Source organism: Candoia aspera, chromosome 3 (assembly GCF_035149785.1).
Source record: "Candoia aspera isolate rCanAsp1 chromosome 3, rCanAsp1.hap2, whole genome shotgun sequence".
Lineage (NCBI taxonomy): Eukaryota > Metazoa > Chordata > Lepidosauria > Squamata > Boidae > Candoia > Candoia aspera.
In genome coordinates, this window is record NC_086155.1 from 187315950 (window position 1) to 187340335 (window position 24386).

A 24386-nucleotide genomic window follows, 5' to 3' on the forward strand; every position below is an offset into this window, starting at 1 on the left:
CAAGTTTCTTAGACATTTCAGCTAGTAAGTACTGTATAATCTTGATCTCAGTCAAACCGTACATTTAGTAAGAAGTGAATCTATCAGTGTAGATTGCCAGACCTGATATACTGTAGTAGACAATGCAACAGGACATTGGCTTTTGTTTCAGTGGCTACTTTTGAGGTTATGCAATGAAGAACTGAATAAGGGGTGTTATTAAACTACCTGTTTGCTAACTTTGAGGGTAGGGCATTAAAACATGCTAGTGTGGATGCCTTTTTATTTGAAGGGGAGGGGAACTTTAAAAATAATTTAAATGAGGAAAGAATTATGATAAAAACGTCCAGTGGCATGATTTAAAGATTTAGATCTTTCAATTCATAGCTCAAGAGCCAGAATGCATTGTTTAACTTCAGAAACGCTTTTATCCAGAAACATTGTCTTTAGCACTTAAGCTGACAGGCTGTAGCAGAGAAGACTATTGGCTATAACGTTTTTCTTAAAGAATTTGTCTACAAGGATGAGTTGGGCCACAATCTCAAGATTTACTTTCAACCAGTATCTCAGGTGGCAGATTCTCATATGATAAGATTGAGAAGGAGATCCTAATAAAGTCTTGGAGCATTAGGGATAATTGAGTAGTGTGGAGCATCTGTATTGAACTGCTTCTAAGGGTAATATGTCTTTATAACAACAGAATTACACACTGTTGAAAAAAAGCAAAAATGCCTTAGCTCTAAAGTTTTCAACTGCTACTGAAACAAAAGCTTGTTTGACTAACATATCTAATGATCATATTTGAAGCCTCTGTGTGTAAGATTAAAGTTCTCAAATATGTTGTTTTCAAGTAAAGGACCACTACTTAAGTCACTTGGTTTGTTCTGTTTGGATGCCATTTATATTGGTAGTTGGAGATTCTTTTTGTGAATAACTTGTTTTTGAATAACTAATTGTAAGCTTTTTTGGTCACAAAAGCTAGCCTATTTGAAACAAAGGAAAACACCAATTTTGGCATAGTTCTATATTATTAGAATAAGGATTATCATGGAGTAATATAATCATTTGGAATATAAAACAATCAAGCAAGGTTTGATTGCTGCTAATTTTTTGTAAAACCTTTAAGCCAGAATTGTATCAAATGCTGTCTTCAGATTAATGCAGACAGTATGGTGAGCCTATAGAGCATTTTTTTGTGAAAACATGATGCAGAATTATGCATCGATGGAAAGGTACATACTTGGTCTAAACTCGTTTGTTCCATAGCTAGAATCTATTTTTAGATTGTTCAGTCAAGAAGCCTGATAAATAAGAACCTAGTTTATAATTGCCTATTTCTACCTGAGGCTTATTTTGACATAATTACATAGATTGGATGTTACGTTTTTAATAAATGGGGATTGCTATGGATCAATCCACCATCCATCATTTAATTTCAAAAATTCAGCAGGTATTAGGTTATCCCCCAATATTAAGGAACATAAAACATTTTTCAGAGGTTAAAATAGCACAGTGGCTAGCAATAAGTTAATTCTTTATCTTCTAGCCTAAATGTATCTGACCTGAAAAATATTAATATTAATTGTTTGCATTTGACAGATTCTTTTTGTAGCTCTGCTAGCTACTTTACTTATCTACAGTGTTCCACCCCACAAACATACATGTGCATTTGCATCTACTTAGAAGACATTGAGGTTCTAGCAAAGAGTTTAATTCCACAAGCACAAAGTCTGTAAGAGCAAATTTATTTTAAGGGGATTATATTTGTATTGATTTTATATGGTGCTGCTTTTATGGATTGTTATTCAATTGACTGTAAGCTGCACAGATGGGGACATGGTGGCGCTGCAGGTTAAACCGCTGAGCTGCTGAGCTTGCCAATTGGAAGGTCGGTGGTTCAAATCCGCATGATGGGGTGAGCTCCTGTTGCTAGTCCCAGCTCCTGCCAACCTAGCAGTTTGAAAACATGCAAATGTGAGTAGATTAATAGGTACTGCTTTGGCAGGCAGGTAATGGCATTCCGTTAAGTCATGCCAGCCACATGACCACGGAAGTGTCTACGGACAAACGCCGGCTCTTCGGCTTTGAAACGGAGATGAGCACCACCCGCCCCCTAGAGTCGGACACGACTGGACTTAACATCAAGGGAAACCTTTACGTTTACCTTTTAAGCCACCCAGAGTCGTTGTGTACGAGATGGGCAGCAGAGAAATTTAATAAATAAATAAATGTGTTGTATATAATACAATTTTGTGCAGCAGCACAGAAGATTCTATAGAAATTGAATAAATAAATAAAATAAAGATTTGTTGGACCCTGATGGGCCAATTTTCCACTAGCTAAACACATTCTATGTAACTGCAATTCATTTAAAATTTGGTATTATCACGTCTTTGTAATTTTAGATGTTGTTATACTTACATAATTTTATTGTCTATTTTATAATTTAAATATAGACTATATCCTGGAATAGATGTAAGCTAGGTTGTTTGATAAATGTATTTTAATTTTGTCTTAAACTTTATATTGTTATGATGGTAATGAATTGAATTGAAATTGAATACAATTATGGAACAGAAAACAATTATGAAGTTGATATTCCCTTCTAACAGATCATGCCAACTTGGGCTTATGAAATTGCTAGTTATTGTATCCTTTTTTCAGTATCACAAGAAAGTACAATAGTGAGGTTTTAGTTTTATTTAAATCTAAATGCTCAAAACGTTTTAATTTCTTCAGTTACTTGATCTTCAGATACTGTATCATGGAAGTTGTCTGACATTGTATCTTTATAGCATCTGAATAGAAATGATTTGAACTTAGGAAATACTTTCCTCATGCTACATCTTTTTCCCAACGTGTCATTAATTATGAGTCATCATTCTCTCTGGACTAGACACCTGATGAGTTCTCATGAGTGATTTCTGTTTTAAAACTTAACTTGGCAAATTCTGTTTTTTACAGAAATTTATATAGCAATTGTTTAATATAATTGGAATAGAAATCCTTGGGAATGGCCATTTTATGATACAGTATTTTCCCTTCCAGGTTTTCAAACAGGAACAGAAAAAGATGGATGTAACTGATGGAGGTACAGCTGAAACATCTTCACGTTATAGTGGAGCCCAGGACAGTGGCATTGGCAGTGACAGTGTTAAAATTAGAATAGTCCAAATAGAACAACATAGCGGCACCAGCCAACATCGCATTGCCCAACCTTCCCGACAATCTTCTATAGTGAAGAACCTGAACTTTATTCCATTTGACATTTTTATTACTGCAAGCCGATTCTCCTTCATGACTTATTCATGTACAACTTTACTTAAATCAAAATCACAGGAAGATCAAAAGGATGGTGAAAAAACAATCAAAAGTTCATTAAACCTTCCAGAAACAGTTGATGATTGCAAGAAATCTGTCAAAGCAGGTTTTTCATCAGTAACAGCAGATGATCTTCTAAACAGTAACAGTCCATTGTCCTCTGGAAAAAAGTCAGGTCTTATATCTCTGGAAAGTCTTCATGCTTCCACAAGATCATCTGCTAGACAAGCCTTGGGTGTAACTATTGTCCGACAACCTGGTCGCAGAGGAACTGGAGACTTGCAGTTAGAGCCATTTTTGCACCTGGTTGTATCTCAGCCATCTTTCATCTTAAGCTGTCATCATAGAAAACAAAGAGTGGAAATATCTGTGTTTGATGCTGTCCTTAAAGGTGTTGCATCAGATTACAAATGTACAGGTAAGACCATTTACAATGCTTAAAATCATAGATTCACTGCCTAATTCTTTTGTTCAGATGTGAACAGAAAGAAAAATATTTATGTATTCTAGGTAAACATAAGATTATGTATTCAGTAGTTTGAAGTGATTTTCTTGGTCTCATAATTTGGTTCAGCAAAACTTTAAAAACAGGGAGAAAGCAATAGAATACAGTGGTTCTACTATTTTTAAATTTTCTTATATTTTCATTTTGCTTTCCTGTCCCCTCCCCTAATCTCTCTTTCTCTTCCTCTTCCTCTGTCTCTGTCACACACACACACACACTAGCTCACGCATAGTAGGAGATGTTGTTTATTCGTTTAGTCGCTTCCGACTCTTCGTGACTTCATGGACCAGCCCACACCAGAGCTTCCTGTTGGTTGTCAACACCCCCAGCTCCCCCAGGGACGAGTCCGTCACCTCTAGAATATCATCCATCCACCTTGCCCTTGGTCGGCCCCTCTTCCTTTTGCCTTCCACTCCCTAGCATCAGCACCTTCTCCAGGGTGTCCTGTCTTCTCATTATGTGGCCAAAGTATTTCAGTTTTGCCTTTAATATCGTTCCCTCAAGTGAGCAGTCTGGCTTTATTTCCTGGAGGATGGACTGGTTTGATCTTCTTGCAGTCCAAGGCATTCTCAGAATTTTCCTCCAACCCCACAGTTCCAAAGCATCGATCTTCCTTCCCTCAGCCTTCCTTATGGTCCAGCTCTCGCAGCCATATGTTACTAATAGTAGGAAATACTTATCTTTTAACCATCTAAACCATCTGTACACTCCCCCGTTTGTGGCAGTGTGCTACTGTAATTCTTACTTGTTACAAGGAAATAGATGGTTTCAGATGCTTTTAAGCACAGGAAGAACCTTTCGGGTAGTATGTTCAACTTAAAATATTCAAAGAAAGATAAATCTGGTATTTTTTCTCTTGTTGCCCTACTTGAGTGACTGGAACTGGTCAAGATCTTGGAGAAACTGTGCTGCATATACATGCACTCCTGTAATTCAGAGCTCTGCCTGGGGTTGTGTACATGCACTGCTTTGTTCTGTGTGGTCATTGCCTTCTTTTACTTCTTCTTCCCCAAAGTCCATTTTGTACTCTTCTACTCTTGCTTTCTCAGTAAATTCTTCTTGCTCTCTTCCTTTTTACATTTCCTCTTTAGGTTTATTTCAGATTTATTCTTTCAGCTATAGTGTGCTTGATAGTATGGACTATTTTTCCCCCCCCTACCTTCAAGTCAGTTTTTGACTCTTGGTGACTGTCTGAACAAGTCCCTGCAGTTTTCTTGGCAAGGTTTTTCGGAAGTGGTTTGCCATTGCCTGCTTCCTAGGGCTGAGAGAGAGTGACTGGCCCAAGGCCACCCAGCTGGCTTTGTGCCCATGGCGGAAGTAGAACTCACAGTCTCCTGGTTTCTGGCCTGATGCCTTAACCACTACACCAGACTGGCTGTCTTAGTAGGAACTAATTTGAAACATGTCATTGGCATACTTGTCTTGGCTGCTATGTCTCAATTTTAGCCTGTCTTGCTGTTTTCTCTGTAAGAGTTTGCTCCATATTTCTTTTTCTCAGTCATAAGATCTGTTTCAGTGAATTATTCCTGTATCTCTGAAATGTGTACAATAGTCTTATTTGTGAACTAGTCAAAATATGTCAGAATTCCAAAGCAGGTTTTTTCACAACATCACTTGCAATCTAAGACATAAATTCTTCACATTCACAGGACAATTTTACTCAAACAGTGTTAATTTTCTTACTTAACCAGTGTTAACTTCTACTTAAATTTTCATATTAATTACTTCTATGCAAACAAGTACACAATATCACTGGTTTTAAAAAAATAGCTATAAATTATTTAGCATGCAAATGTTCACAGCTTCTGTAAATAGTGTATCAAAGTAGGAATTGAATTGCTTCTCTTCTGAAATGCTGGAAAGCCACTGCCCTTCTATACAGGTCTGTCCACCCTAAGCTGATGTCCTCCAGATGTTTTGCACTAAGTTTCCCATCATACAGTTCCCATGCTGGCTTGGAACTGTAGCCCAGAATGTCTGCAGGGGAACACATTGGGGAAGGCTAGCAGAGACTTTATTGGCTTCATGTAAGTACACTGGATAAGGCCACTGAATTGGTATCTCTATGCATCATCTATAGAAAAGGCAGGAAATTAACTGCTATTGGGTGAAATATCTGCATACACACACACACATACACACACACACAACATACATACATACATACATACACACACTGGAATCAATACTTAAAACAAATGCTTGGAAAGAATTTGTTAAAATCTAGTTTTATCTCCAAACTGACATGTATCAGAACTTTGATTTGATTATTTCACTATTGCTTTAAAAGTGATTTTGATTTGATATTCCCAGTTGAAAATTTGTGAGAATTTGAGCATAAGCAACAAAAAAATTGCCCATAATGTGGATCACCCATGACCCTAGGACCACAGGTTGGAAATTATTTGTCCTTTTTATTTGTTTTTATTTGTTTACTTCAAGATATGATGAACTTAAGGACAGCGGCAAATTTTCAGTTTTATCAAACTGCAAATAATCAATTTAATTTTGAAAATCAATTTTAGAATAGATTATTGTGCTTGGATATAATGAATCAAATGTAATTCTCCAAATTACAGCCTATATTATTTTAAGGATAAGACAGAATAAAATAATATTGGAAACATAGCAGAATTAATGCCATATATAGCACTGCTGCCTATAGAACAGGTTTCCACAACTTAACAATCATATCCCTTTGACAAACTGTCACAATCCCTAGCCAGCATGGTCACTGATATACTGGCAAGAATCCAGAAAGCTAATTTGGCATAGTATAGCTCAGGGGTCCCCAACCTCTGGGCCATGGACTGGTACCGGTCCGTGGCCTGTTAGAAACTGGGCCGCACAGCAGAAGGTGAGTGGGGGGGTGTGAGCGAGTGAAGATTCATCCACACTGCTGCCGAAGCCTCCAACGGTTACCAGGCTGGAGCTCCTTGCCTGAACCTGCTGGTTTCTGTGCTGGTCCTAGAGCCTGATGTGTGCCTTGTGAATACAAGGAAAACCATTCTCCCCCACCTCCCCGGTCCATGGAAAAATTGTCTTCCGCAAAACCGGTTCCTGGTGCCAAAAAGGTTGGGGACCGCTGGTATAGCTAGTGCAACATATTTCCTTCCTATCAAGTCCCCCACTTTTTTTTTGTATTTCTTAGATACTGAGTTATGAGCAGTGCCCTGTTGGTTGGTACTAATGCCAAATATTTTTATGTCATAAATAATTAGGGGTGATGACAGGAACTACGTATTTTTCTCCCCCTATTTGCAAAATGGCCTTTTAAGAGATACCATATTACCACTGCAGTTGAAAGCATTAGTTTGCAATAACTGGATCGGCAATTTTCCTGGACAGATCAGGGGTTTTGAATAAATCAAATATGTTAGTCATTCACCCTTGCATTTTGGTACATACTGTAGTACTGGAAATTACTTAGATCTGAATACATCTATAAAAGAGCTAGGTTTCAAACATGATAATTTGTTGTAACTAACATGCTTTAGTTCCACCTATGCATATGGTCAAAGAATGGTGCCTGAGCACCTGTGCCAAGTTTGGGCTGATGTTTTGAACCTTTTTATTTCAGAAGCCAGGTAATTCAGGCTTTTCCTAAAAAGCAAATATTTCTTAGGCCATTCACCTGCTTTTTGGATTTGCTACTTGCCTACCTCTTTAATATCCTGTTTACCAGTTTGGTTGCTGGCCTAGATAGGATGGGGACCTTCTGATCTCACAAACCTAATCAGACCCCTATGGCTACCCAATCAGGCTTGAAAAAGATTTTTGACATGACATTTCCAATGCCCCATGCCTGTATCTCCTACTTTTGGTCCTGCTTGCTGTGGTTATTTCTGTAGTCATTTCTTATTCTGTAGTCTTATTTAGTGAACTGTTCTGTGTGTGCAGATTTCAGTGGGGGTGTTTTGTTACTTTGTGGTCTTACTGTGACTTCGGGGTCATTTGCAGGTTCAAACTTCGGAGATTGCAGGTTCAAACAGGGTTTCAGAGACCTTAATTTAAGAATGTCAATGTTAAAAAGTGTCCTTATGGAACAGATATGGGTTGTTTTTTTTATCAGCTTTACCTGTCTTGTTGAGTATTAAAGAGCTGTAAAACTTTTAAAATGTGATGTGCTCCTTAGCACCTATAGCTTAATATCGGTTTTGAATTTCTTGTCAGTTGTAATTTTGAGTAGATGTGCACAGAACTTCATTTTTAGAATGCTTCTTGTTCTTACTTCAGTTCAGTTCAATTTTATTACAGTCACTGACCAGTACAATTCTTACTTCTGAATAAATATGTAAAGTGATTGAGACTGTCCTAATGTTTGTTTGATCCTTCAATTACTGTTTCTGAGAGCTTTTTCCTGTGTTTCCCTTATCTAATCTTGGAAAGAACCATAGTAGTCATTTAATCCCTCTGCTCAGTGCATGTTCTACTAAAGCATCTCTGGCAGATGACCATCCAGCACCTGTTTGAAGGCTTCTAGTGAATGAAAATTCACCACTGGCTAACAGTTTATATAGTCAAGAAGTTCCTCTTGATCTCTAGCCTTTTTCCTTTCTTGTAGTTTTTTAAAAAAGTATTATAGTCCTGCATTCCAGGGCACTAGAAAGCAAGTCCACTCCCTCTTCTGTGTGACAGTCCTCCAGATATTTAAAGACAGCTATCATATCTCCTCTTAGTCGTATTTTCTATGAGCTAAATATATGAAAGGTGAAAGGTCCCCTGTGCAAGCACCGAGTCATGTCTGACTCTTTGGAGGGATGCCGCTTTCACTACGTTTTCTTGGCAGACTATATCGGGGTGGTTTGCCATTGCCTTCCCCAGTTGTCACCTTCCCCAGCAAGCTGGGTACTCATTTTACTGACCTCGGAAGGATGGAAGGCTGAGTTGACCTGAGCCGGCTACCCAAGAATCCAGCTTCCACTGGAATCGAACTCGGGTCGCAGGGAGAGTTTTCAGTTGCAATACTGCCACCTACCACTCTGCGCCACACGAGGCTATTTAAAGACAGCTATCATATCTCCTCTTAGTCATATTTTCTATGGGCTAAATATACCCAGATCCTTTAACCACTCCTCATAGGATTTGGCTTCCAGATACTTCACAATCTTGGTAGCCATCCTCTGCACATATATTCACTGTCCTTTTTGAACTATGGAACCCAGAATTGGACACAATGTTCAAAATAGATTCTGATGAGGACAGAGTTGAATGGAGCAGTTGTTTCTTGTGATCTGCATTCTGTGTTTCTATTAATGCACTCCAAAGTAGCATTTTGCCTTTTTAGCATCTGCATTTGACTGCTGGTTCATGTTCAACATGTTGTTGAGAAAGACAACTAGGTGCATTTCATATGTACTACTGCTAAGCCATTCTATAGTTGTGCTTTATATTTTTCCTACACAGATGAAGAACTTCACATTGCTTAATGTTAAATTTCATCCTGTTCATTTTAGCTCACTGCTCAAGCCTGTCTAGATCTTTTAAGTCTATGTTTTGTCTAAAATATTAGCCATCCCAGCTAGTCTTGTGTCATCTGCAAGCTTTTTATAAGTGTCTCCCCAACTCCCCAGTCATTGGTAAAAGATGTTGAACAATACAGGGCCCAGTACAGAGCCCTGTGGCACTCCACGTTATACTTTCCTCCAAGCTGAAGTGAAGAGATTAATTCATATTCTTTGGATATGTTCATTAAGCTGATTTTAATTTACATAACAGGAGAATCATCTAGTCCATATTTTACCATTTTATGAAGAACATCACAAGGGACTCTGTTGAAGGATTTGCTGAAGTCCAGGCATACTAAGTTGTGGCATTCCCTGATCTACTAACCTAGTAATTCTATGAAAGAAGGAGATAGGGTTAGCCTGGCATGATTTATTTATGACATACCCCTACTAGGTCCTATTAATTGTAAAGTACTTATCCAAGGGCTCAGAAACATGCTGCTTCCTAATCAGTTCAAGGACCATACCCAGTATAGATGTCAAGCTGACAGGACTGTACTTCCTTGAGTCCTCCACCTTCCCCTTTCTGAAGATGCAGATGACATTTGTTCTTCAGTTTTCTGGGATCTGACTAGTCTTCAAAATTTATTGAGAATGGTTCTGTAATCACATTTGCAGATTCCTTCAGTACCTTGCAACATGCTCCATCTGGCCTTGGGACTTGAATTCATTTAAATTAGGTGAAGTCTCTATTATGCTGAAGTTCCCTCCTTTCCCCAATTGACATAATTTTGTACAGCTCCATTTCCTTTCTAAGGAATGATGCAAAATAGGAGTTAAGAAGTTAAGTGCTTGCCCACATAATGAAGATGCCAGACTGAATCTGGCATCTTCATTATGTGGGCAAACACTTAACTATTTTCCCTCTTCCAGTGTTATGGGTTTTTTATTATTTCATTTTTTTCTAAAGGTAGATTTTTATCCAAACATAACCAAAGAGTATATTGATTGTTTCCAACATTAAGAAATCACTTAATAGAACCTGTGATGCTTCTCCATCACCCCCCCCCCATCCCAATAACTAGTGTGTGCAGAAGCAGCTATGAATTACTGGTTGCCTAAAGCTGCTATTTTCTTGAATTACAAAAGAGAGAAGCAGAAGCCTAGTTTTGCTTAAACCAGTGTTTCTCAACCTTAACAACTTTAAGATGTGTGAACTTCAACTCCCAGAATTCCCCAGCCAGAATTCCCCAGCCAGCATTCTGGGAAGTCCACACATCTTAGTTGTCAAGGTTGAGAAACACTGGCTCAAACATTCTTCCTCAGTAATAATCCTCAGTAAGAGCCAGTTTGGTCTAGTGGTTAAGGTGCTGGGCTAGAAACCAGGAGGCTGTGAGTTCTAGTCCCACCTTAGGCATGAAAACTGGCTGGGTGACTTTGGGCCAGTCCCTCTCTCTTAGCCCAACTCACCTCAGGGTTGTTGTTGTGGGGAAAATAGGAGGAGGAAGGAGTAGTAGGTATGTTTGCCACCTTGAGTTATTTATAAAATAATAAAGGTGGGATAGAAAATAAATAAATATCTTTGACTAATTTGCTATGGTAGATCATTTTTTTCTGTATGGACAAATTCCATCCATACCAACTCTTCCAGTATTTTGAATTTTTAAGAAATCATAAAAATAAAATGATGCAGCAAGAATTTGCTTTGCAGAATACAAATCTATTCTTTCTCAGAACACCAAGTTCTTCTACATCATCATTAATTTCAGTTTTCACAATGTGTCTGATTTGGCTGGGAATTATTTTTCAAAAATTCTGTGGCTTTAATCCACTTAAATCGTATTAGATTATTTTTACATACTTTTCCTCCACCTAAAATTTAAAAATGACACTGCCAAATTTAGTACATTCATTTCTCAGACAGCGAAATCAGTAAACAAACTCCATTTAACCTTTGCTCATAGGGCTGAGAATCCTTAAATTTGTTTGTCATCCATATAAAAAATTCCTGCCAGGTTTTCTGAATCATATGATTACACTAAATAATACATTCCAAGAGAGACTTATGCTAAAGCTCATACTGTGTTGCCATGTGCTGACTATAAGTTTGAGGCTAGTGTGCTTAAAAAGAGAATGGTCCATTCCACTTGAGATGAATAAGGCATTTTGGCAAAGTCGTTAAATTATCTAAAGGGCATGGTAGTTGTTTTGGTAAGCATTACTATTTAACAAAAGAGGAATAAGTGTCATGAAAGTGATAAAACATGACATTATTGAGCTTTACTTACATTACCTTTTTTTAATGTTCAAGCTCTAAACCAACTTTAGAAAAGCAGAACAAAACAAAAAAAACTAAAGCCGGTGGGCAGCCAAAAACTTAAATGGTTTTATGCAGTGATGATTTCTCATATACACTGTCCAGGACATGAAGAAAAACATAGAACTGAGAGGTACCAAATGTGAACTTTTAGTCACAATTGGGAATATTAAGAATTGAGCAAAGAGGTCCCATTAAAGAAAATCAAGGGGAAAAGCTACTGAAGGTAACTTCAAAAGTGTAGCTGTAAAAAGGGATTGCAGTGTCAATGAAATTGTAAACTGTATTAAAGAACCCAGAAGAAGAACCACTCTATTGCATCTCAAACCATGTGGTTTTCTGATCTCTAAGACTTCTATATAGTTTACTTCTTCTCTTGCTACCTTACTTTTATTTTGGTGCAAATCATTTTAAAAGACATCTAAGGAAAATGTAAATGCATTACTATTAGAAATAAAATTTAGATCATAGATCTGATTAGATGCACAATTACTAGACATATTTCAGATATACTAAGCTTATTGGTCCATTCATGATGGCTTTTTCATTTGGTGATCATATTTGGCAATCAAAATTATACATCTTTACAAATGTATAATTATCATAATGCAGAATTTATATGAAACATACATGTACCCTGAATAATATTTAGATACTATTTACAGAATAAAGTTTGGCCTATTTTAATATATTGTTAGCAATTTATTCAACAATATGTCATAAATGGTCTTCTTATCATTGGTAGATCCTGGAAAAACTCTCCCAGAGACGCTTGACTACTGCAAGACCTGGTTACAGACAGTAGCAGGGGAAATAGATGCTAAAAGTGGTATCCCACCTCCTCTCATAACACTGAAGATTAAAGACTTCCTTAATGGCCCAGGTAAGAATGACCAAGAATTACCAATTGACATCTTAAATTTAACCTATTAATTATCATGTTTCTTGGAGCAAAAGGCATAGATCATAAGTGTGGAGATTCTTTTCCCCCTTATAATAATAATAATAATAATTTAAAAAATTATGCCACCCAACTCCCAGTGACTCTTAACAATTGGTATTCACTGGATGAAGAAGTCTCCATTTATTTTACAGATAGTCCTCACTTAAAGATGGTAATTGGGACTGGAATTTCCATTGCTAAGCAATGTGGTCATAAAGCGTGATGTCATGTGACCACATCGCTTAGCAACGGCAATCCCAGCAGTCCCCATTGCTGTTGTTAAGCCAAAATCCCAGGTCATTAAGTGAGACCCTCATGTGACTGTGACTTCCAACTTCCTGCTAGTTTCCCACCAGCAAAGTCAATGGAGAAGCCAGCTGGAAGTTGCAAATCCTAGGCAACTTGCAAGCAGGCCAGAGGGTGGGTGAGTCCTACGGAGTGAGTCACGGGGTGCTGTTGTGAGTGTGCTGGCTGTGGAGGGGTTGCTGCGGCGTTGTGTGCAAGCTGGGGAGGGGTTGCTGCAGCTGGAGAAGGCTTGCGGTGCCTCACAATGTGTGCAGGCTGTGGACAGATTGCTGTAGCGCTGCACGAGTGTGTGTGGACTGTGGAGGGATTGCTGCAGCACCAAGTGAGTGTGTGTGGTCTGTGGAGGGGGTGCTGCAGCAGAAGCGCACTACAGAGTACAAGATCCCTGGGATCCTGTACTCTGGGGGTCCTCGGGAGAAAAAGCAGCAGGCGCAACCTTCCCTGCAGGCTTCCCCATTCAGTTTGCTAGTGGGAAGCCTGCAGGGAGGGTTGCAAATGGCAGTCACGTGACCACGGGATGCTGCAACGTAAGTGTGAGGCAGTTGCCAAGTGCCTGGATCGCAATCACGTGACCGCAGGGGTGATGGGATGGCTGGAACTTTGAGGACCAGTCGTACATACTGCTCATTCAGCACTGTTGCAACTTTGAACAGTCGCTGAATGAGTGGTTGTTAACTGAGGACTACTTGTACTCCATTTTGTATTCTGCCAAAATCCAGAAACTTTAGGCAGCTCACATGTATTTTATAACATTCCTTCTTTCAGTAATGATACCTTGTTTTCTGTACAGAAAATAATTTCATCACATCAACCATTCAATTTCTTGATACTCTGGCAAAAGCCACAATATCATATGAAAATCTCTGTAGGTGAGGAACACCAGATTATTTTTCTTAAATGGGGCATAATCACTGTAACATTTGAGAACACTTCTAATTGCTTAAACCCAAGACTTTAAAAATGGATGAGCATCAGCCATATAGAGACCATGTACTCTACAGCCAACAACAAATGAACTAAGCAAATACAAGTTTTGCATTGCTTGCTTGAAGTTGTATCCCACCAAGCTAAGTGCTGCCCACACATACAGTGTGGCCTCTCAGGTGTTCAGCATCGTGTTCATTGTCTGCTGTGTTCATTGTCATCATGTTCAGTGTCTGCATGGAGAGGAGAGGGGCAAATGGTGAAAACAACATTGTACCCACGCAATGCAAAACTGCTTCTTGGATCAGAGCTTACAGCACAATGCTGCTTTCATCATTTTGATGCAGTGGTAGATTCTGTAGATGTCTCTGAACATACTTGTAGGCTAAGGCAGTTGTTTCATTGATGGACCCCCATATACAGCAATTGTGCAGTATTTGATTTTCTGGACAAAATTCTTCAATTCTGGCATAGATATCTTGGCTCTAAAGCCAAACTCTTGGATTATTTGAACATGTAACCCTTGATCTATGTCCAGCATGCTGTTTGTTGAGTAATCCCATCTCTGTGGGAGAAGGCATTGCTGTTTGAAACTGGCATAGTTTTATCAGCTACTATTTTTAATGAATGAGAATTTATTCCCCAGTACATTTCAGGGTTAGGCCAGGTGTGAGAGAGTGTCTTGTATGAGAAAAGGAAGTAAACCTCAGTCATCAGTCAAATTATAGTACTTCTTCAAGCCCCCAAGAGATACTTTTTCAAATAAGAACCAATTAGTTAATTTATTTTATCGATTTCTGTATTTTCTGTGTAATACTGGTAAATCATTTTCAACTAGATATAAATTTGGGTTAATTTCAAATGGTCATTTAACTTTTGCTAACCATCACTAACACTGTTATGTTGTTCTATTATCCCTTTTTAAGTATATAACTAGAATATGGGAGTGTTGGATTCTTCAACCTACTTATCACAGTCTTTGACATAATATATTACAAAAATTGTGATTCATAAAATTTAACATCTCATCACAAGTCCAAGAAAAATTCAAGCTGTTCTGTGCCAGAGCGTTCATTCATGTTATTTTCTTGGAAAGTTCTTCATATATTAAATTATGAAGCTTCTTGAAAGTTTACTATTTAAAGTGATTTGCTGTAGACCTTTAGCCAGTCAAATTGAGAAATATATAAAGAATGTGAAATAAAAGGTTGCTGAATGAGTTTTGCATGTCCAGGGTTTCCCCTTCTCACTTCTGTTGTTTGCATTTTGTGATGAATAACATCCATTCATCCATCCATAAAAAAGCACTTTGTAGGGATTCTGTCTTCTTTACTCCAAAGGCAACAATTGCACCCATTAGCAAGGTCACTAGTTTGGAGAAAACTGGAAAATAGCAGCTACCAGAAGTCCCAATATAATAATATCTCCAGCAGGTGATAGATTAGTTGGAACAAATTGGAACCATTGCGCTTCAACCATCCTGGTTTCTTTCAAGCTGTTTTAAAATGTCGTCATTTTAATATACAATCTCAGCCCTGCAGAACAGTCCACAGCAGGTTAATTTGAATCATATGATGTGTCATTGCCCTCAGTTGACATGAGCTCCATTCCATGTGTGAAGCCATAATAAATCCATTCCCAACTGAGACAAATTCCCTGTGAGAAGGTGAACTAATCCAGGCCTCACACTGGCATGCTAGCCCTCCGTAATTGAAAGCAGGACCACCTGTTCCCAGCACAGCCAGCCCATGGAGAGAAAAGTAGCATTAGATCAGATAGTTACTTTTTTGAAAAATCATATTTCTGAGAGAGTTCAATTGTGGGCTGCTTAATATGACATCATATATAAATGTAGGAATGTGCTCATTTGATCCCAGTTTAACAGTTTTGTTAACCATGGTGTTGCTTAACTTTGAAATGAGTTTTTTTTTTTTAATATAATTTAACGAGAGAGGATATATGAGAAGGGGAACTGACCAGAGTACATACTTTTCTAATTAACTTAAGGTCATTTGCAAAAGCATTTCAGTACTTGGGTAAGATTATTTTTTCATTACTTTTTTTTCAAAAATGTTTTTGAGATAGTGATATAACTATAAAGCTGTATTCTTTTGTTAGAGGAAGTGAACCATGCCAAAGAGCAAATATTCACTCACACAGGTATGGTTTAGATGGTTGCAAAACACAGTTCTAAGAAAAGCTTCAAATGGGAATATTATTTTTTTCATTGGTCTAAGGTATTTATAGCTCTTCATAATACTGCTTTTGCTTTTCACTGGTATCCCTCTCCTTTCCAGCCCTATAACTCTGTGATTTTTTACTTAGAGTAGAAAAAATGTTGCTGAACTATGGATTTTAAATGATGGCCTTTATTATATTCCCTCTCTTTATCAATGATATTCTGAATCATATCAATACATCTTTGCCTTTTGCAAAGATATTCTTGTTATTATCTACGGGGTTTCTAGATGGATAGCTCCTAGTGCTACCAATAAAAAGGTATTGTACAATTATTCTATTTTCCCTTCCTTACTGAATTTTTAAAGGAAAAAGATGGAATAAGTACCAAGAAAACACAGGAGAACTACAAGTGGAAGACTGTAAGAGAATTTTATGCAGCTTTCCTATCAGATGCTCCAAGTTTGGATCCACATAACATTCCATTTCAGATACACTTATTGCACTTATACATCAACTACTCTAACCAGTTTTGCAGTACAGATGCCCCAATAAGCTAGAAGCTACAGAAGAAGAAAAGGCTGAAGTGTCTGTATATTCAGAGAAGTGTTTGAAAGTTCTGCACCTACAAGGTTCAATGGTAAAGCAAGTCACCATAAGTTTATCAATGAAATCTCACCCAATTCATAGACAATTGCTTAAACCTTATAGTGTCTATTAGCATTCATGTTTTCACACATCTTCTAGGAATTACATTTCTCATTAATAGGGTACCTCACCATATTCAGAGGGCATGAGCCAGTGGGAAAATCCTAAAATCAGAATATGGATGCTATTTAGAACAAAGACGTTGTGTAATGAAAACTTGTGCCACTGGTTTATATGGTTGACTTCACAGCATTAATCAGTGACCACTTGTCTTTTTGAGTTCTGTCATTCAGGGAAGACTCAAGAAGGGCTCTTTTGGTGATTCTGCTTGTTAAATTCATTTCTTCAGGTGGGTTCCATTAGAAATTTTGCAATGTGCTCATTTTAGTTCATCGTGGCTGCTCTACAGTTTAACAGTTCTTTGGGTCTAGTGGTATAATGGTCATCGTAAGTACTTTCCAGATAGGTGGTATGGGTTCAGTTTGTGACCAAGATATCTGTTTTATTCTGGTTTAAAGTTTTATCTCAGCAGGTAAAGCTGAGCAAGTTGAAAAGGCTACACATACAGAACTTAAGCATTTAAACATCTTGTTAATATATAATCCTCAATAAGAAACATATATGAAGGTAAAAAAAAATAGAACAAGTAAAGAAATAGATTAAAAATCAAATACAAGGAAAGTGAAAATATAAATACTATTATTAATTAATAAAATACTATTAAAATAGGAATAGGATATAAATAGGAATCACACACCAAAAACAGAAATTAAATAATAAGACAATTTCATATTATATTTCATTCTTATATTCCATAATTCTGGTCAGCCCATCAATTTACGAAGGTAAATCAATTATTCTATTTTTTTTTCTGTTCATGGCTAAGAGAAATGGGAAGACAGGAAGCCTGCTTGAAGTGAAAGAACCAATAACCTGTTTTTTCTCTTTCTCTAGTTTAATATTTATCAGGGGTGATGCATATGTGATGAATAGAATTTTTTCACTGCCCTTTCTTAGAGCAATTTTATTAGGACACAACATCACCTTCTGTAAGTTTGTTATTTGTTTCCGACTGTCTTCCAATCCTCTTAGCATTATCTAATATATAAATTCCGTTGTTGCATGTCTGGGTATAGTTTTCCCATCTGTTGTATCACCAGAGAAGTTCTCCTCTTTTACCTCATCAGTCAACAAGATCTTTTTCATGCTACCCAATTGGGCCAATGTATTTTACACTGACATCTTTCTTCTTCATCAAAGTTTTTAACAGCCAGGCTGTCACTCATGCAGTCACTTTTCTGATCCAAATCATTAACTACATGATGAGAACAAATGAAAGAAGCCTTACGTTGTTCATATCCTCTCCTTCAGTCAACTCTTTCTGCCATAGCATTGAGAAGAAATTGGGAAGTTTTCACTTTTGGTTTAGGTTTACTGCAGTTAGTTACACTGAGAAATGGTACAGATAGTCCTCACTTAACAGCCACTTGTTCAGTGACCATTTGAAGTTACGACAGCACTGAATGAGGAGATCGACAACAGTTTTTCATAGTTGCGGCTGTTGCAGCTTCCTCATGATCACGTGATCGTGATTTGGGCATTTGGCAACTGTCCCACAATTATGTTGGTCGCAGCATCTCACAGTCACGTGATCACCATTTGCAACCCTCACTGCCAACTTTTGACAAGTAAAGTCAACGGGGAAACCAGCAGAAGGTTGCAAATGGCGATCATGTGATGTCGTGCCTAATGACCATGCAGGATTCACTTAATGTCAGCAACCAGAACTGCCACAACTGCTGTTGTAAGTCAGGTTGGTCACATAATGTCACACTTTTTGACTGCATTGGTTAGCAATGGAGTTACTGGTCCCAATTACCATAGTTAAGTGAGGACTACCTGTAATTAATTTTCCCTGGGATTTGTTTGGAATATGCGAACTTCAGATCATGGATTATAAGGTTGACTTCTTTACACAATATACAACTAATAACATGCTGAAATTAATTAATTGTATTCTGAAAGAAAGTTTGGGGGTTCACATCTGGGGTGGAGGAGAGGTGTTTTGCAGTTAATTCTCATCATACTGAACTACAGTTTGTTGCAATGTCAGAATATGTCCATTATGGCCCACAGACACCTTTCTAGATATGCTAATGTGATACATTTGGATTCAAAAAATAGACTAAAGACAGAAAAAGAGTTGCTTAATGAAGGTATGAATTTACCATGGTTAATGTGTTTGCAAATATTAGGAAAATAATAAAAAGCAATCTTGGGAGGGACCACGTAGGTGCTTTAGTTATTTATCACTTGCTGTTAAAAAATAGTTCAGGAATAGTTGATCTGCTGTTGGCTGGTAACTGGGAGAAAACAAGTTGGTTGGGCTGGCTGACCTGTTTTTTGCTAGCAAGAAAAGAACAAAATGTGCTTTTGCAGATGCTGTGTGTGTGTACTGATAACACTATGCAAACCCTGCCCTGCAGCATTTGTCACAACACAGGAATGTAAAGGAAGGGTTTGCACAGTGACATCATTGCAGGGCTCAGCTTTACCGTCATAAATAAGTCTATATCTTCCCTTCCCTTCATGTATTCATCAACTCCACTCCACAGGATCCACACATTGCATCTTTCCCTTTCCTGTTAGTTTCACGGACACATGACATCTGTATCTGTTTTTCCCCACTATCATTTCGACAGCTAATTCATGCTTTTTACCATTTACCCTTCTTACATTCCAAATCATATCTATTTCATATGCCATGGTCTTTGCCAGATAGCCCATAGATATGAACCCCAGCTGCCCATCATGGTTTTGGTCAATTGAGGCTTTTACATATCACTATTTAGTAAAACAAGGAAGAGGGGAGACTGTGTTACCAGGTCTCTACCACATGCAGCATTCCCTATTAATGATAAGGACAGTAGTGGGTAAACATTTTGGCCATTATGCTACACACCCAATCAAAACCCAGTTTTACTCCAAGAATGTGTGTGCATCTCACCAGCTAGGAAGTACTTACACTGTACTGACATATGCAGGATGAAATCAATTTCATAGAAAGCCCAAAACAAATTGGTGCTCTGGAAATAAGCTGTCTCTACTTGTCAACTTCCAGAACACCTTCACATTCTTCCCCTTATAAAAGCACTCCCAGAAGGAAGGAGAGACTTAGCAAGATCTTCAGCCTTCACATTTGGATCAAGAAGAAAGGAAGAAATTAACAAAGCTTTTCCTATTGCAGAGATTTAAAAATGTCATTAAGGAACATGCCTATCAGACAGCATCAGTTGAAGAAGTAGAATTTCTCCCTAAAAAATACTCTTTGGAAGCAAGTTCTGTTGCCATCAATTACACTTCTAAGTATATGTAACCCAGATGATAACAAAAATGTGAGATTTTAATGTTAATAATTAAATTAGAACAATACAATCCAGCAAGGAGATTGAACACATGAAGATTTTACCAGGCTTTCAGACGTTTCTTGTTAATGTTTAGAAACCATTTGGTGGGTTGATAAAGAGACCCACCAAATAGGGAATGCTTGGAATATTTTTGGTGCAGGCTAAATATCAGCTTACCAGAAGGAAGAGTATGGTAATATTAACTAATATATAACAGGCTAATAGACACAAGGCTTTGGGATTATCCATTAACCATGTTTTGCTAATTAAAGAAAATAACAACTAATCTTGCTTTCCCAAGTATATTCAGAGTTCTGTAAGTTATCTGATCTCTTTTGTGGTGAGGGATTTCCATTAGCTAAAATGGAGGAAAGAAAGAAATGGTTTTAAACTCAGTTCTTAAGAGTGATAAGTTTTTCTGGGAAAAATGGCTGTGCATCACATCACTAAAGAGACAGCTGAGAACAACTTACAAAGAGCCTGGCAAAAAATGCAGCTGCTTTAATCGGAGCTGCTTCTTACCCACCCCCATGCATTGCAGTGAACTCTTTCATAGGGCTTGCACAGCCCAAATGCTGAAGTAATGTAAATCAAGAAAGCAAATCAGGGAGAGAATGAAAATACAGTTTTGTAACTTACGCCATCAAGGGCAGGGGAACATTAACATATAAATGTTGATGCTTATATGATCCATTTGTGCATTTGCCTCTAATCAAACTGTCAGACAAGGACTGCGGAGGCAGTAAGACCCTCTGAACACAGTCGTGCTTGTGGACTAAGAAAGGGCTGGACTTTTTATGGAGGTAAATTAGCACATTTCCAAATGCCTAACCATGAAGAGAATATTATGTGCATTTGTTTGTGCTTTGTTTGTTTCTTTACTGTATTTATATTCTGCCACAATCCAAGACTCTCAGTGGCTTACATATTTTTTAAAAAATAAAATATCCATAGTATGATTAATAAAATAAAACTAATAAAATAACAACCATAAAGCCCCAGTCCAAAAGACACTATATATCACTAAAATAAAATAAAATAAAATGGAATAAAAGATGTTGCAGTACATGAACTCAGATGTTCTCCAAAATAGTTGTTTTTAACATCTTCCTGAAAACCAAGGACGGATCTAGCCTGATCCTGGGAGACTATTCCAGAGCCCTGGCAGCACCATGGAGAGGCAGTGACTTCTGGCTTTGGCTCCCTTCACTTCTCACAAATGTGGGTCAAGTAGGAGTTTCTCCCTAGTCTGATGCATTGTTGGAGTTCCTTGAGTTAGTTCTTGGGTTGCAGGTGTTTTATTAGCCTACTAGATAATATCACTAGTACAGACGTTTTGGAGAAGTAGATTGTAAATTACTTCTGTACTGTCCTCCTTTGGTACTGGGTCTTTGGGTTTCCTTAGTATATTTTGTAGGTATTTTGTTGGTTTGTGTGCCACATTTATTTCAAATGGTTGGATAGCCTGTAGTAGATTCTGAGATGCCTTTGATGTAATAATGGATTATTCTTTTTGAGGGCTTCAGTGTTAGTGATATTGGTTAGGTTGATGTGCACTTTTTATGAAATTGTGCAAGTATTGCTTGCATTGAAAGATGTCTTGTAAGTAATTTATTTCTGCTTTCTGTAATTCTCTGTGTTGCTATGTGTTCCTGTGTTCATATGTGCTCATAGGGTATTCATGAAGCTGAATATGGCTGAATAGGGTCTTCATGCAGCTCTTTTTGTGTGTTGTTGGGTTGTGCTTTTTAATAATTAAATATGCATTGTCTTATTAGCACAGAAAGTATTTACTTTTAAATATATAAATACACTGCTCTCAGGTACAGATTTAAGTCATTAACTACCTAACATTCTGTAAATTAACATTCATTTCATCAATTGAATAGTTGTTTGAGATTAGATTATTTATACAAGGAAAAAGCTGTAATACTATAATAAGATTTTCTCTTTCTCTCTCTCTCTTTTTCTGTCTCTCTCTCTTTCCCGCAGCCAACATAAATGTGGATATATCAAAGCCTCTGAAAGCCAGTATCAGTTTTGTCAAGCTAGATCAAATAAAACAATTTCTGAAAAAGCTAAGGCAGAAGAGTGATTATGAGGCCCAGGAGGGAAATGTTTCAGCAACTGATAGTGTTCCAAAGAAGGATGACATGTATACATCCCAGTGTTGCAAAAGTAAGATTTTCAGCTCTGAAGATCATAGTTATGGACGGGAAAAAGCTTCAGCACAAGAAAACCTATGGATGAGCATTTCCTGTTGTCAGCAATTTTCTATCCATACCACTCAGATTATGGTTTCTGTGGAAACTTGCCCAAATCCCTCTAAACCTTGTCTGTTAGTATCTTTATCAAACCTCAGTGGAAATTTGAATGTCAGAGTCAACTGTAAGACTAAAGGTAAGAATGTTGAAGTTATTTTTGTTTATGATAATGGAATCATTATGACAATAGTAACATATAATTAACTTTAATTATAACATAGGGTGACTAATAAACCTAGAGAGCGGATACCTAACTTTTGTTTGGAACCATTTCATTCATGTTTTCACCCAACATATGGAAATGACCAAAATGAGCCTTTCTTAACCTTGGTGTCGTCCAGATGTATGAGAATAGAAGTCCATACATCTGGAGGGCACCAAGGTTGGGAAATGCCCCCAATTTCTTAGCAATAATTACATTGGCAGTGGAGTTCTGGAAGTTGAAGGCTATACATCTAGAGAGCCTCCTGGTTGGGAAAATTTGACCTAACTGAGAATGAGAAAGAGACAAACCCACTTTTTCCCATGGTATGTCTGTAATGAGGCAATCTGCAAATGTTTTTGAAGTTTCAGAAACAAGTAAAAATTGTCTTGATAAACATACTCCAAAGTATATGAGGAATAATACTTTTGTCTTGGTTTTGTCTATGGCTGCTATTATATTTTATTGCTCACTTGGACATCTCATTAGTTTTTGGTACTATATATAACATGATACTCTTCTGGAGTACCTGGTGGATTGGACTTTTGGAGGCACCATATAACAGAGTTACATTCTTGTGTTGGTTTGGGTGTAGACGTTAGTATTGAAAAACTGTTGTTTGACATCACAGCCATTAGCTATGGTGCCCGACAGAAATTAATTTTGTTTTTATTTTATTTATTTTCTATCCCACCTTTATTATTTTTATAAATAACTCAAGGCAACAAACATACCAAATACTCCTTCCTGCTCCTATTTTCCCTACAACAAGAACTCTGTGAGGTGAGTTGGGCTGAGAGAGAATGACTGGCCCAAGGTCACCCAGCCAGCTTTCATGCCTAAGGTGGGACTAGAACTCTCAGGCTCCTGGTTTCTAGCCTGTTGCCTTAACCACTAGACCAAACTGGCTCTCATTTGCCTGTATAATAGTGAATACATACAGAAAATCATGTGGATGGATCCAGAGCTTTAGAGCAAAGACCTGTCAATATACAGATGACACTGAGATCTATGGCACTTTGTTTTCTAAAACTAAGGAATCAGTCAAACATTTTGAATATTGCTTCAGCTTAAAATGGGCTAATCCAGAAAATTAGAAAGACTGATTTACACAGTAGGATTCAGTCATGTTCTAGAAGGGTTTGTTCTCCATCTTGATAGATCAAGAGTGCTCTTTGATCTAATACTATCCTTTGATCTTATCTTCAGGGACCGATTGTAAGAAGTAGACCTGTCCAACTATGATTTGTGCACAAGGTGTGACTGTGTCTGTGTATTAATTACACAAGCCTCGGTTTCATTATATCTATACTGTTACAATGTCCCCCAAGTAATACTACCTCTAAAAATGGAGCAGTAAGCTACAAACCAATCTATTCTGTCACAATCATATTTTTTTGTGTTACATTCTGCTTTGGACTGGTTGCCAGTTTTTTGTAGCCAAGTCAATGGTTTGGCTTAATGTGAAAATTTGAATTGGTTTGGGTCCAGGTATTATATTGAATTATTGGCTCATTACCCATCTTCCCAATAAAGATCTGCAGAAAATACCCTTATACCCTTAGCTGCATTAGTCAGGCGTAGAAGAAAGACATTATCCTGCATCACACTCAAGATTGTGAAATGGTTTCCTTTCCAAACTTAAATTGGATCCTATTTTCTTGATGTTTAAGATATATCTCATTATTTTGGATTTTAAATTGCTAGTAATTGTTTTAATGTGGTTTTAATGTTTTAATATATCATTGCTGATTACTTACTGTTTAAATTGTTGTTTATCATATTGGTAATATTTGTGGAATGCCAGTATGTAAGTAAAATAAATAAATGGAAGGAGAAGGAGAAGGAGAAGGAGAAGGAGAAGGAGAAGGAGAAGGAGAAGGAGAAGGAGAAGGAAGGAAGGAAGGAAGGAAGGAAGGAAGGAAGGAAGGAAGGAAGGAAGGAA

At 37.5% G+C, this 24386-nt stretch overlaps 1 protein-coding gene across 3 annotated transcripts in view; it reads left to right on the top strand.

Moving 5' to 3' along the window:
- VPS13B (vacuolar protein sorting 13 homolog B) overlaps window positions 1-24386 on the top strand; it is a 385119-nt gene that overhangs the window by 247590 nt on the left and 113143 nt on the right. For all 3 annotated transcript variants that reach the window (XM_063299549.1, XM_063299547.1, XM_063299548.1), the window contains exons 34-36: window positions 3028-3718; window positions 12315-12452; window positions 21968-22375. In XM_063299549.1, coding sequence (XP_063155619.1) covers window positions 3028-3718; window positions 12315-12452; window positions 21968-22375 — 1237 coding nt within the window. The remainder of the gene's footprint in view (window positions 1-3027; window positions 3719-12314; window positions 12453-21967; window positions 22376-24386) is intronic.